The sequence below is a fragment of the Podarcis liolepis genome (genome assembly GCF_965112155.1).
Source record: "Podarcis liolepis genome assembly, chromosome: 10".
NCBI classification, from domain to species: domain Eukaryota; kingdom Metazoa; phylum Chordata; class Lepidosauria; order Squamata; family Lacertidae; genus Podarcis; species Podarcis liolepis.
In genome coordinates, this window is record NC_139562.1 from 69,654,625 (window position 1) to 69,670,265 (window position 15,641).

At 41.0% G+C, this 15,641-nt stretch overlaps 1 protein-coding gene across 19 annotated transcripts in view; it reads right to left on the reverse strand.

Annotated features, from left to right (window-relative positions):
* MAGI2 (membrane associated guanylate kinase, WW and PDZ domain containing 2) overlaps positions 1–15,641 on the reverse strand; it is a 615,277-nt gene that overhangs the window by 69,768 nt on the left and 529,868 nt on the right. For 11 of the 19 annotated variants that reach the window (XM_083463919.1, XM_083463932.1, XM_083463933.1 and 8 more), the window contains 3 exons: positions 8,868–8,909; positions 4,112–4,203; positions 223–415 (listed from right to left, as the gene is read on the reverse strand). In XM_083463919.1, the coding sequence (XP_083320045.1) occupies positions 223–415; positions 4,112–4,203; positions 8,868–8,909 (327 nt within the window). The remainder of the gene's footprint in view (positions 1–222; positions 416–4,111; positions 4,204–8,867; positions 8,910–15,641) is intronic. The other 8 variants (XM_083463931.1, XM_083463930.1, XM_083463934.1 and 5 more) reach the window with 1 other exon arrangement.

The following is a 15,641-nucleotide window of genomic DNA, read 5'->3' on the forward strand; positions in this document are numbered from 1 at the left end:
TGTCAGTTCTACTTTCCTAGTCTCTGTAAAATAACCAAAATACTTTAGCATTTGTGTCAGGAACATTGTAAGGGAAAGCTGAAAAACAAACATTTTATCTGTTTTCTTTTAAAAGCAACATCTCTCTGAATATTAATGCCCCCCCGAACATTTTATGTATGATTTGTGCTTAGTTGCGTCCCAGTTCTTAGCAATATTTGGTTTCTCTTCAGTTGAACATACCTGTGGGTAGCACCTTTCTTCTCACAGTTAGATTCACTTGCCCATTTTGAGCTGCACTATGCATGAGGTCAATCACATATCGGTGAGTTTTGCCAGCCACTGGAATTCCATCGACGAAGACCAACTCATCACCAGGATGTAGGCGGCCATCTCTGTCGGCTGAGCCCATGGCAATTACTGCTCCAATTAAAATCTAAATAATGGGGGGAGGGAGGGAGGAGTGTTACAAGCATAAATCCAAAGGGCAAGGCAGCAAAGAAATCTCCAATACTTTCTGGTGATGCATAAGCAAAACTTTTCTCTGTTGCAGAGTGGTGTCCAAGATACTGCCGCCAAAATGCCAGCGCTCAGATAAGCCTATGAGAAATGCCCCCAAATCCTTTCCAAATACTGTAGCAATTAGTAGTAATTAATGTTACACTTTTTCCTAAAGGAGTAATGAGATTAATAACCCAAACAGCAATGAATATTTTAAGAATTACAGCGCTGGCTCACTTTCTTCTTAGAAAATACACTCCTGTTTGTGTGAGTGGGTGTGGGTGTGAGAGAGAGATCGTGAAATTACAAAAATTAGAATAATTAAGGACACTGCAGGCACAAAAGTTTCAGGGCAAGGCTATGTGTTTGGCTGTTAAAGAGGATTAATGCATAACATCTAAAGATTAGACTTTCTAAACCCTGTCTCCCCTGTCCCTTAGATAAATAACATTCTTCAGTGATGTGGTTTAATAAGGAGTTGGTGGGTCACTGCAAAACCTATTGAACAGACTCTGTGATAAGACAATTACAGTGGCTTGATCCAGTCCACTTTGCACATCTCTTGGCATTTTAATGCGATAATAGATTTCTTGTTGTACAATGTTGATTGGGGATTTGTGCTATCAAAGAAGTGGCTGGTCCCTGTAGAGGGGAAATGAACATTTTGAAAACTGCTTTGAAATCCTTTGGTATTTTAGAGCTAATTTGCACAATACATTCAGGCTCTTCTTCTCATTCAGGCTTGAATGAACCATATAACATGTGAGCTGGGAATCTAAGCAGTCAAGCCATAGCAACCTCTGCCATTTTATTACAGGAACTTAACATTATAGCATCATGGAAGTTGCTATACTTTCAGACTTGCACCATGCGCGCGCAACTTGTGTGTTTGCATGAGAGGGGAAATATACTAGTAAGGTCCTTAGTTTTGAGAGCCATCATGTGCAACATGATCAGTTACTTCTAGAAAGACCCTGCAACGTAGACTATGAATAATATGAATAATATTACAGTGAAGACATCTAGTGATAAGGCACTGAAAGAGGTACATGCATGGGTGAAACAGCCATTAGCATTAGCCATTAGCAAATATATTAGTCAATAGGTGCTTAGCCTGAGGAGAACCAGTATGCTGCTGCAACATTAAGCTTCGTCATGGGGAAATGTACTAGCGCAGCCATTTAGGATCAGAATGCTAACTTAAAACTAGCTGAATTTTTTATCTATCTCCATCCTTCAAAGGTTTCTTTATGAAAAGGTGGCTTCAGTTCAGTTGTGCACCCGAAGGCAATCACCACAAAAAAGCAACAAACAAGCAAAAGATTTAATTCCTCCACCCCATGCTGAAAAATTCAATACTCATTTTTTGAAAACGATAACGATTAAAAAAAGAGAAATAAAAAGCTTCTTCAGCATCTCTCAGGCCTTATTTGATTGAAAAGTTAAGCAGCTGGTTGGAATGAAGTTGTGTCCAAGCCAGTTTTCACATTTCTTTTCTTTCTTTCATGTGCTAGAGCAAAACTTTGTGTGTTTCCAAATCATGCAAAAATTCTCTGTCTCCAATTGCAATATTGGATTTTATGGCTTCCTCTTAAAATCATACTGAATCTATGCAATTACAGCCACATGCCAGCATTCAGACATCATTACAACAAACATGCCAAAAAGAAATATTATCATAAATTCACCAAGGGCCAGGGCAGATGTTGTTTATTAGACCAATTAAGAGACTTGTGCCTGAACACCCCACTCTCCTCTTCCCTATTGCTTTCTCTGGAGTGCCTTGATTCAATAAATCTGGGATTGATCAAATTCTAATTTTATATTTTGGTTTGTAAACAGAATAACAGCACAATCCAAACCCAAGAGTTTGGCTACAACACTTCTGGCAAATTCTTACTAACTTCCAGTGAATTATGTATTGCTTAGATTATCAAGTTATCTTTTCAGCTAGACCTTGTATGGTAAATTTTTGTATGTGTGTGTGTGTGGTAGAAAGAGCACCATTGCCCCATTTTGTGTCAAAGTTTCCTGTGAATCCAGCATTTACCAAAGCACTTGTCATGAATCATGACCCTGAAAATAGGACAGTGTAAATAGCTTCCAACATTCGGATTCCAACATTAGCACTAACATGTTTGATTGCTATGTAACCCTGATATAACTCCAACATTTTTATTTTTATTTCTGGTCTTCAGCAATTTTATGGTTGCAAAACTGGCTAGAATGCAGTGTGGTTTTATGGGCAAGGGCAAGGCAATGTAGCAGGGACATTACAACCTCGATCTCTGACTTCTAGACAAAATTGGATCTGCCACCGTCTTTTTTGGATAATGATGATTATTATAATTTCATTTGTTATGCATCTACTGCAAAGAGTCTTGCAGTGACTTAACAATACCAAAGAAGTCGCAGTGCATTGCAAAATATACAAAGGCATTAAAACAGCAACACAACAATACAAAATATACAAAAGAATTTTAAGCACTAAAAATAACCACAGACCAATTCTACAAGTACCAGACAGAAACCCCACTTTCCTGTAGCCACTTCCTAATTCTGGTATATAAAACTTCTATGTATGGAAAGCAACTCGCCCATATCTGGACATCTCAGTGTTGTGTGTTTTGTCCCATCCCACCAGCCATCAGTGATGTCTGCACATTCAAAATGCTATGATGTCAAAAGACAGGTATTGCCATTGTAGCATGCCATTGCAATCTATGACCACAATATCATTCCTCCACAGTCAGTTGTACAAATGTTATATGCTGAGATAGCTTGTGCATCTCACCATAGAAGGCAGGGGGAAGGGAAAGATTTTTGAGGTCTATTTTGGCTAGTACAAATAAATACAAAATCCAGAATGCACCAGAAATGTTCGTTTCCTATCCTATCTGCATTCAATAATATTTAAAGCTGTATTCTAAGATTCTTTATTGTACACTGGGATGCTAAAGGGCTAAAAATACATCCAGAATATGTAAAATAAAACGATTACTACTTCTTTTTCTATGCGTGATGTACTAAAAGTCACAAGTCCTTAAGCTTGTCATGGCTGAGGAGAACTATCATGGGAACGTTTCTATTTTGATACCGCAATCTTCCAGTATATGACTAATGGAAGTCACTACTGTGTGTACTTCAGAAGGCAATATGTCTCATTTCAGGATGTCTGTTACATTTTCTCAAGAATGTACAATATAAACAGTGGGCAGTTTCAAATCTCAAAATACTGTATTTATCCAGCAAACGTTTCTCAGTGCTGTGTCTCTCAAAGCATGACATTCGTTTGTTCCTACTAAGTTTGAATGTTATTTGGCTGTTGTAAAAGCAAGGCCCTGACCATCTGCGGAAGCCAATCATGTCATGTAAGTCAGTAATTGAAAGATGTCACAGAAAAATGAACTGTGTAAAAGGCTGGAGAATATACTCCTGGTAACTTAATACAGACTGATTCACAATGACAGATTTTAGATGGAGAGGCTGATAGCTGGAGAGTCCTGTCTTTTTCAATGTCTGAACAAGAAAAAGTGCCGTTCCAGTATGACCATTATACCAAGTGATATTTTTCTGACAGATAGCGAAGATGCTGAAGCTATAGAGTAGAAAGTCAAAAGAAACAACTCACGGGCTGTCCAGGTTCATCTCCTCCAAGGATTCTGAAGCCAAATCCAGATTCCATTCTCCGAAGATGAACATCCAATTCCTTGTAATCTGGACCTGGTATAAGATAAGATGTCATTTAGGTGTAAAATGCTTTGAGCTCCTTTCTACAAAAAACAGAGCTGCCCAGTGTTTAGATCATTAAATGATACATGACAGTCCCACCAGAGCCGATGCAAACAGAAACAAGACAGAGTGTGTTGAATACAGACAGGAAGAAAACACAGGTACTTGAAGATGGAACTATCAAATCAAATGCCACAAGGTAACTCTGAATGAAGGAAAATTGACTGCTACACATAAACTGCTCTGCATTCTGAATATGAATAAGAGTATTTGTAAGAGGCACATTGCATTTTCCTCCTTCCAATGAGAAATTCTCTATTTAGAAATAAGTGGGTTTACCCTGATGTCTGAGGAGTGGTGTAAACATTTTTAATCATGCACATATGACTTCCTGCCACTATTTTCCCACCATAAGGAACGCCTTAAGAACATACAATAAGTTTTGCTAGATCACAGCAGTGGTCCATCTATTTCAGCATCCTGCTTCATGCAGTTGCCAGCCAGATTGACTTTGGGAGGCCCAAAAGCAGCACATGAGCTCTTCTCCCCAAAGGAACTCCAAACATGGAATCTGCATATAGTCCTCATGACAAGTAGCCATTGACTGACTCTCCTTGGTTTGGTCTGTTCCTCTTTGAAAGGCTTCTGAGCAAGGCAGCCTGCGGCAGCGAACTCCATAAACCAATTTCATCTTGTCATTTGTTCCTTGATGGAAACGCATTGTTTAAAACCAGGGAGATTTTGTAGCATGAGAAACCTGCTGCAAAAACTTTGAGCCCTGTCATTTGAAATACCGGTTTTGAAGAACCCCTGCTCTGAAGGTTCATGATCACTGTCATTAGTGCCACCTGTAAAAATTGAGGCTGAGGGACAGATTAGCTGTGATGTTGACAGTTATATAGGTTTAAATCTGGACCTGCCCACATAACATATAGAGCAGGAGAGGAGTTCTGATTTTAACAGCAAAATAAGCTAATAAGTGTGTGCTCTGAAGCTCCCCTATCAGGGAAGGAAGGTGTGGGCAGGAGAAGGATGGAGCAACCCCTCGCTAGAGCAGCCAGCTTTTTCTGTGACTGCAGTACCACCCTGTGATGAAGTGTAGTATATAAATTTTAATAATAATAATAATAATAATAATAATAATCTGGACTGACACGGGCCAAAATTGTACACCCCCGGCTAAGCAAGGTGTCGGGCTTTGGGGAGGTGTGAGGCTCTCCCATCTCCTTCCCAAAGCTGAGAAAGTGCTAAATATTAGGCTTTGGGCACAAGGAAGCCTTGGTTGCCTGGCTTTGGGACGGCAGCATGTTGGACCACCCTGGTCTAGAGCAGGGGTCTGCAACCTTTTAGACAAAAAGAGCCACTTGGACCTGTTTCCAAAGAAAAAAACACCTGGGAGCCGCAAAACCATTGCGACATTTAAAGCATGCGTGCCGCTGCCCTCCGATCTGACAGCAGGTGGGAAGGTGACGTCGGGACGGTGCATGACTAACGCATGCACTGCCCCCATGCGACGTCACAGCCAGTACAGCGCCCGCCACAGTGGGGAGTGTCGGGGCGCACAATGCACCTCCTCCCCTCGCTAGTATCCGCCCCGGAGCCGCGGCAAAGGTGTAAAAGAGCCACATGTGGCTCCGGAGCCGCGGGTTGCAGACCCCTGGGCTAGAGGAAGGAGGTTGTTTCAGGAATGAAAAACTTCCCTTTTTCTAAACAGCAGTGATTGGTGGCTCTCTATACATTCCACTCCCCCCACAATACTGAAATGTGATTTATTTATTTTTTAAAAAGAACATCCTTACCCTTTGGAACTGGCAGAATTATTCCTGGGACATTTGTATTAGTAGGGCTCTTTTACCTGACTGTTAGCAATTCCTATATGAAACTATTGTAGCGTAGCAGGTTGGACACGGTCAGAATATGTCCCAAAGAAAATAATTTAAAAATTCTTTTAAAAAGTCAACATGTATAGTAACATCCATAACTATTAATAATTCAACCCATGTTCATTGATTTGCTATGGAATGTCCCCAAAGTAACGTTTTGAAGCTACTCAGAAATATGTTTCAGCAAAATAAATACTGGGTCATTTAGTAATAATTAAAAATCGAAGTGATTGGCTTTTGGGGGGGAGGGGACAAATTAATAAATAACAGCAGGATCCAATATGGGCCGTGGATATGCATACTCTACCATTTTCCAAGCTGAATTTTTCACCATGCGCTTCTTAACAATTTATTGTTGATAAATGTAGAAAGTTGTATTTTGTGAATCAAGGCCTCACAATGTGTCAGGGGATTAACCTTTCACACTGGCTTAAGCTAGAAATTCTGTATTATATATTTCTGTACTTGAATCTTGTCTGCTTTGTAATGAAAATAAATAGAGAGCTTCATGAAAAGGAATGGTGCCCGTGTTTATTCAGTTTTCCCGGAAACCAAAACATCCGAGCACAATAAGCCCTCTAGGCAGAGACTGTGCTTTGTAAAGCAAACAGCCCACTGGTCACCAACTTTAAATAATAGGAAGTGGCAACAAGAGGAGACTTTTCCCTTTATCTTTGCCTGAGAGACAAAATGTCAAGGAGGGAGAAGTAGAATTCCAATGCAAATGTTTTTGGAAATGCAATGAATTGGATCCACTAGAGGAAGCTTCTTCCTTTAGAGAAAGGCAACCTTTGCATCCATTCCAATGTTTTCAATTCAACTAAAGAGCAATGTTATGTACTGAGTTGAATAGGATCCAAAATGCAACAGTCTGATTGGTCCTAGAACAATAGGATCCAAAATACAACAGTCTGGTCCTAGAACAATGCAGCAGCATGATTGGTCCGCAGGAGCCACCCAATCCAGCTCCAGGTGGACGTGAATCCACAACCTGATTGGCCTACAGGAGAATCCCGGAATTAGCCAATCACGTGCAGCCCATTGTGTAAATAATGTATATAAAGCAGATATTTCGGGGGAACTTTCATTCCTCCTCACCACTATGAGCTGAATAAAGAGCATGAAATCCACTCTCGACTCCGAGTATATTTCAAGCAAACACTGTAGAAAAGTAGGAGAATTAAAAATACTGGGGAGGCCAACCTGGAGGCTTAGGTTAGGTTTGTGAACTTTGGGCAGGCCTCATGAACCTTCCATTAACAGTTCCATAGCGTGCAGAAATTCAAGAAATGCCCCTCTTTCCAGCAGGGAGGCCCAGCGGTTAAATATATCACTAGTACAGCTTGATGAAAAAAGAGCAGTAGCCTTCATTACCATAACAACATACTGCCCTCCCTTGTATGCATTCTTTGAAGATGACAAAAGGAGCCACCACTTCACCCAGCAGTCCTGCTGTGCAAACAAGCTAAGGGGGACCACTGGTTTGTGTGCACTGCTGATTGCTGAACCAGCTTTGGACACAGCAGATCCTTGGCCAGGCCATCTCCATCCTTCCTGCTTCCCACTGTACCTCAGAAGCATCCCGTTTTGAGAGTTTCCTGCTGGTAGCTATAGCTTTCACTTCCCATGCTTTCAGCTTCTGCTGGTGGAGCCCAAAGGAGCCAAGCAGAGCCAGGCATAGAGACAGCACCACTTCACCCTTTCGGTTTGTCAGATCAGGGGATTGTGTTGTTCTGTGAATTTATCCATATGCCCACGTATTTCGTCATAATACCAAGCCCACCAGTGCACAGTGGTGGGGCACTGGTGCTTACCTGAACTCTGGTCATTTGCATTGCTGCTGCTTACTGGGAGGGAGAGAGAGAGAGAGGCCAGGTTGGTGCAGTGCAAATGCACCTGCAGGAGTACTGGATTGGCTCTGCTGATGCGTTTGCACCCAACCAACCTTGCTGCCTTGCCCTTCCCACTCTCTGTCCTGGTAAGCTGCGGTGACCTGACTAACTGGAGGCCAAGTGAGAAGTGATGCCCTGCCCTGCCATCTGCTACTGATACCATTATGGCATGGAAGTGAAGGGCTACTTAAATTTTTTTTTTTTAAAAAAAAATTACATACAACAAGAAGAAGAGTTTGGATTTGATATCTGGCTTTATCACTACCCAAAGGAGTCTCAGTGCGGCTAACATTCTCCTTTCCCTTCCTCCCCCACAACAAACACTCTGTGAGGGGAGTGGGGCTGAGAGACTTCAGAGAAGTGTGACTGGCCCAAGGTCACCCAGCAGCTGCAGGTGGAGGAGCGGGGATGCGAACCCGGTTCCCCAGATTACAAGTCTACCGCTCTTAACCACAACACCACACTGGCTCTCTACAAGGATGACAGTTATAGAACAGGATCCACCTCTCCCTCTATCCCACCATTTCTGTAGGCAGGACAGCCTATATTATTGTGAAAGCCCAAATGACAATTAATATGAACACAAATCCTCTGGACTTTGATATGTTATTAAGCTTATTAATCTAATGATCAGAAACATGGTTACATGTTTCCACATATATGTTTTGAGATTTTTTTTAGGTAATTCTTGCTCCTTCCCATAATGGGTATTTAGTAGATGAAAAGTCTTTGTCTTTTTAAAGGAGAAAAACAGCGCAGAATGGTGATTAGGCACTCATGATTTACCCGACCCCTGAGCCATGATTAAAAGAACCACAGCCACAAGGACATGCAATGGACAATAGTTATGTTAGCACAATGAAGGCAGAGAAATACTTGCCAGAGGAATCCATTCGAAAACCAGTCCTGGGCGGCACTTGCTCTGAATAGGAAAATGTGGAATTAAAGGTGAAATAAATTTGTCTAGACATGTAAATATGCAGTTCTGCTTTTTCTGCTTCAGTATGAAATAGCAAACTCTTTTTATTTATTTAATCTTTGAACAGACTTTTCTCACGTTATTGTGTCTGGTTTAGCTGACGCATATTTGTATAGATACATTCTTTGAAAACAGAGCAAATTAAGAAGTAACTTCAATTCAATGATATGTCAGTTGCTTGTTATCAACATGCAGTTGGTAAATAAATAAAAAAATACCACACTTTATTTTCAAATGACGGCCTTCAGCATTAAGTTAAATACTTCAAATGAAACAAGCTTGCCCTGCTCAATGTATATGTTAAAGGGTTTTTTGGGACATTGATAAGATTTACAATGCAACCCTATACACATCTACTCATTTTATTTTAGTCAGGCAAATAAAAAGTACAAAGTTGTGTCTATGTTCATTAGGTTTCACAATGTGCAGGCAGTTTATAGCTTGTTTGGTCACAAAAGCAGATGGCAGGAATTAGAAATTAATGCTCTTTTCTACCTCTTCTGCAGAGATGCACAGCATGGATTTCATTTTTTCCAGCTGTGATGGAAGACTGAACCCCAAAGACCCCTCCAAACCCTGACAAATAGAACTGACTATAAATTTACAGGAAAACTTGGTTATTAGCTGCCCCAGGGCACAACCTGATCCCTGGATGGTTGAGTAATAGAACAGGCAAGTATAGACTTGTCCTTCTGAACATAAACACAGTCTCTGGGGTTGCCCATACGTATGTGGGGATCTCGTCTGGGTTAAGAGGAATAAAAGCCAGGAACAAGCAAGAGCTATGTGCAGAAATGGAGGCACTCTGGCTAGCACAGTTACAGCACAACCAAATCATATGAACACAGACACTTTAATACTTCTGAATCTCATATGTGACAGCCCTCAGTTCAAGTCTGGACAAATCTCCAAATGCTCAAGCAGCTGTTGCTGAGGGGCCACATCTAGCCTAGTGTGGAAGAGACAGATCAATTTCTCTTGGGTTTTCAGTTTGACCAAGCCTGGATTTACACTGCAGATTCAGGGCAAAACTAGTCCTGATGCTGAATGGAAGAACATTAGGGATTATTATTATTATTATTATTATTATTATTATTATTACAATAGCAGACATATTGTAAGTCGCCTTGAACATTGTTTTAATTGTTGGCATACAAATAAAATGATGATGATGATATCGACATGTGGAGTGGAAGGATATTTTCATCAGGACTGCTATGCACAGAGGAACAGTTTAACCCTTTCATCAGTGGCTGATATGCCCCTCTATTAGTCTTCTAAAAAAATGCTTTACTCGCTTTGGGGGCGATTTTCAAGGATTTAGTCTGGGAAGGGTAAAGTTAAATCTTCCCTTTGTGTACTGTACTCCTGATGAAAATTGCTCCTCCCCCAGCTATTTTTTATTTTTAAAAAACTGAGTGATGTCTTCCAGCTTGGCTCTTAAACTGGTCAAGTCTGGTCTTCACTCTCACCAAGGAAACCTGGACATGGTGCTTCTGTCGGGAAGCTAGGGATTTTAGACAGAGGACCCCTGGCAACCTCAGCATACTACAATTCCCAGCATGCTCTGGGGGAAGCTATAGTACTCAAACTGCTGGAATACTGATGTATGTATACAGCACAACCCTGTTTCTAGAACTGCTCTTAACCATCAATGGAGTGAGGGGGTGGGGGCAAGACTCACTGATGCTCCATTTGCACTCTACATTTAAAGCAGTATCATACCACTTCAAACAGCCATGGCTTCCCCCAAAGAATCCTGGGAACTATATACCCCTATTCTGCTCACAGAGCTACAGTTCCAGAGTTATTTTACAGTTGATCCCTCTTCCAAGGAAGCAACTTTTAACATTTGTCCAAAATTAGATGGGCATTATTTGATTAGGCTGATTGAACGGCAATGTATGGCTTCATGATCATAATGAGATGTCCTGTCCTGCCCCAAGTGAGGTTGTCTGCAATTTGTGTACTCATTTGTTCCCAATCTTGAATTGGTGTGTAGCATATATGCTGGAAACTATCATAGATTTTGGAGAAATTAGTGGCTACATATCTGGGGATTTTCTGCAGTTCCAACTTCAGTGAATTACATATACCTTTTTTCTATCCCCCCCCCCTCCGCCAAATCAATTAGTTTGGTGAATAATAATCACCCAGTAGATCATGTTAGGTATTCCAAATAATTACTTGTTTCTGACAATATATATTTCAATAAAATTATTAATTCCAGCTTTGTTTCCATGGAAAGGAATATATCTAGTGTTGTGGTTCTACAATGCAATGCTTGAATAATTACTAATTAAACTAGAAATCTCTGGCTGCCATTTCCTGCCCTGAGAAAAACATTTCTTATTCTATTGATTATTGCCCGATATGCATATTTTGTAAACAAACAGAATATGAAATCTGGGAGAAAAATGACTGAATAGTTGTTACAGAGTTGGTCTATTCTGCTCAGCCTTTTCGGAAAACAGCAACAACACCCTATATTATTTCTTTTTAAAAATAATAATAATAAAGAAATCGGGCCACATGGTATTATTAGATCCAGCACAACCAGTGCCGAAATGAAGGTTCTTGCTAGTATGAGAAAACTATCAGAGGCCGGATCAGATGGAAGTTCAAACCACCATTCAGAAATGGAGCTGATGCACTGTAGGGATGACACATCAAGACTAGAGAAAGCAATCAATGGAGTCTACATCCAGAGTAGAAGCAGCTTCCCAGTGGGGTGGAGACACAGCACTAGTTTTTTATATTATTTATTATAGTTTCCTGGCAATGGCATTGCTGATAAGCCTGCACTACGTTGACCTCCCTGCTGCTTTGTTCCTCTCCCTCCTATTGGGTGAGCCTCTTCTGATCCATAGGAAGAAGCAGCCAACTCTCATGCCTTCCCCTTCTTTCCAGTATCAGTCCAATCTTTGCCACAGGATACTGTCATCCTAGGTACACTTCTACACAGACATACACCGTGAGGATTCACTCCTATGAATGCTACATTGAACACAGTGGGACTTACAGCTGTAGGACTGTACTTTTAGAAGATAATAAATTATGATGGCTGGTTTATGTTTCATTCCTTCAGTTACACGGTGAAATTCCCATTGCATCGCTTCTCAGATAAAAGCCTTCTAATTGTCTAACTGCAAATGTAACTTGTGCAACTTTTTGTAAATGTGTGCCGGGTTGAAGAGAAGCTGATTGCTACGTCTTTAATACAGCCATCAGTCGCAGAGCTGACACTTTCTATTAGCGTAACTCCTCTGGGGCCGCCTTGCCAGCCAGCAATCAAAACCACTTCTCATCCACAGCACTTTCTCTAATGCTGATATTTTCATAATCTCATCTGGAAATGCTTTTGGATACATTGTCAGCTTCTATAACCAACAAAAACATTTTGCCATGACGAGTAACTCTTTCTGCCAAGATGAGCCGCACAGGGAAAAGTTTAATCTTTGCTGCTTACATTTTCCTCTCCATTTGAGGCATATTCCCTGTGATGCCAGGAGGGTTAATTCTTATTTTAAATTCACAAACTGTATGAACTATCACATCTCCTAGATCTGGAGAAAGAAGTGTAAATACGCATTTTGTGTGTATGCATGCAGGAAGTGGGACAAATAGCTTATGATCCTTGAAGATACTTTACGGCAGGGATGTGGTACTGAAGGTTTCTGGATCACAACTCTCGCCGTCCCTGACTGTTGGCCATGCCAGGATGGGACTGATGGCCACAAGTTCCCTAGCCTATGATTTCCTCAGAATAGTTTGAGAAATATATGTTTTGTATTATCCAACATCTAAATGTGCTTTTAAAAAGTGGGCAGGAAGAAGCTCCAGTTACATTTCCCCCCAGAATGAAGGCTGACAAAAAAGGCCGTTCTAAACATTAGTTTTTAGCATATCATTTTGGGGAGGTGGGTGGGAGGCGGATATGCACAGACTGCAAAGTTGCCATAGTAGCTCACAGGAGCCCCCCAAAGCAAAAAATGGTTATTCTGCCAGTGAAATGTTACATAACATGTGTGCTCTACTTGACACTCACAGCCAAGAAAGAGATCGTGGTCACTCTAACATGCAGTTGAGGTACCTGAGCCTATATTTAGTCCACTGGAAACAGTAATGTGTGAAATACTAAATTTGGAAACAGAGTTCTGATTCCCCCTCGTCAATGGGGGGAAACTATTCCATAGTAACATTCTTCACCATTCATGGCAGGGTTTCGGTAGGGCTTGCTGAAACCAGTAAGTAAGCGTGTAAAAATACAGCTACAGAGATGAGGAGGGGAAGAGAGATAAATTTGGCAAGCTTACTTATTGCCCATTTTCTGAACATATTCTTAACCTTATTTTTAATCAAAGCTCTAACTTCTTTGTAGGGACGCGGGTGGCACTGTGGTATAAACCACAGAGCCTAGGGCTTGTGGATCAGAAGGTTGGTGGTTCGAATCCCTGTGACGGGGTGAGCTCCCGTTGCTTGGTCCCTGCTCCTGCCAACCTAGCAGTTCGAAAACACATCAAAGTGCAAGCAGATAAATAGGTACCACTCTAGCGGGAAGGTAAATGGTGTTTCTGTGTGCTGCTCTGGTTTTGCCAGAAGTGGCTTTGTCATGCTGGCCACATGACCCGGAAGCTGTCTGCGGACAAACACCAGCTCCCTCGGCTAGTAAAGCAAGATGAGCGCAGCAACCCCAGAGTCATCCGCGACTGGACTTAATGGTCAGGGGTCCCTTTACCTTTAACTTCTTTGTATCTTCTCATCACCCTCTTGTAAAAATAAATCATTGTGTTTGGGACCATTTTAAAAACTGTTTTAGCTGTTTTTAATGGTACGTTTGTAAGTCACCTTGAGATATATGTAAAGGGCAACTTGTTAATTATATTGCACACAAATTGCCTACAGCATACCAGACAAAATACATAGGACATGTGTTAATTTGATTGTTATGTAGCAGACAATACAATGGGAAACCATGTAGCTGCTTCCTCCATGGGGAGCGGAAGGGGAGTGTATCTTCCACAATAAGGGCAAAGACGACCCCCCCCCCAATATATTCCTCCAGAGGTTCTGATCTGGTCCTAGTTTCTTAGAAATGCCACAAAGGGGACAAAGCAGGGATTTCGCACTTCTTATATTTCAACTGTAGCTAATAATGAGTGTAATAATAATAATAATAATAATAATAATAATATTTTTTATTTATACCCCACCCATCTGGCTGAGTTTCCCCAGCCACTCTGGGCGGCTCCCAATCAGTGTTAAAAACAGCACAGTGTTACATATTAAAAACTTCCCTGAACAGGGCTGCCTTAAGATGTCTTCTGAATGTCAGGTAATTATTTATCTCTTTGACATCTGATGGGAGGGCGTTCCACAGGGCAGGCGCCGCTACCGAGAAGGCCCTCTGTCTGGTTCCCTGTAGCCTCACTTCTCGCATTGAGGGAACCGCCAGAAGGCCCTCGGCGCTGGATCTCAGTGTAGTGGGTACCAGGTGACTTTTGAACCACAGGCTAGGCAGCCACAGTAAATTCTGCCACCACCTTGTACCTCCACAGACGCTGACGCTTCTATGAAGTGCACAGGTAAATGTGCATGGGGAATCTATGCACACTTACCTTGAAGTAAGTCTCATTGAACTCAGTGGGGCTTACATGTATAGAATAACTCTGCTTGCTAACTCATAAGTTGTCCTGCCCATCCTTTTGGCTAGAATGGGCTTAGGGATCACTGTAATGGCTTAACATTCTCCTTTACTTAACACTCTCCTTCAAAGAGATATACTACAGATGCTCTTCAGCCAATCTGCCTGATTGCATATATACTTAACTAATTCTCAAATAATCTCCTGCAGCTTCATATCTGAAGACAGAAAATATGAAGTATGCATTAAAATGCAGTCATTTACAGAAAAAGCTATTAATAAATCTCAGGCTGTAAATGTTTAGGGTTATTAATTCTGCCCTTTTTCGTACTAGGGAAATCTGCGTATAGGAGATCTCTTTCAAGTAAACTTGAAATGAGTCTTACATCTTTCGCAACCTTGTATATACTAATCAACACTACAAAGTAAGAAACTCTCTCTGACTGGGTTTTTATAATACCCAGAAGTTCAGGAATATTTGTAGCCTCTTTCATCACACTAACAAGCATTACAAGCTTTTGCAATAATAAGCATTTTAGGCTGTATACCTATACCAACTAACCCAGGAGTAATTGCTATTGAACTCAGTGGGACTTACTTCTGAGTAGACATATGTAGGGTTATGCTGTTAGTGACATTTTTTAGTTCTTGCGTGTGTGTGTCTAGTTAAAGCTGAATATCTCATGGTTCACATTTTAAGTTTCAGCAGCATCTTGTTTTCCTGTTTAATGGCACTTGCATGTCACCCATCAGCCTTGGATTGCAATTTGAAGTGCTTCTGATTATGTATATATATTTGTATGTACATACATTAAACACAAATTGTAACCTCACAAGCATTGTAACCTCAGAAACACAAAGCTGCTTAATGGTTTTGTGTTATGGAAAACACAAAGGATATTCCATTGTGTACTTTAGAATTTTCTGTGGATTTCTGACAACTTTATACTTCGGTGCATGATTGATGTCTTAATATAGAACGCTTCAGGGAAACTCTCACTTTAAATCCAGCAGCCAATTTTCAAAGCAGA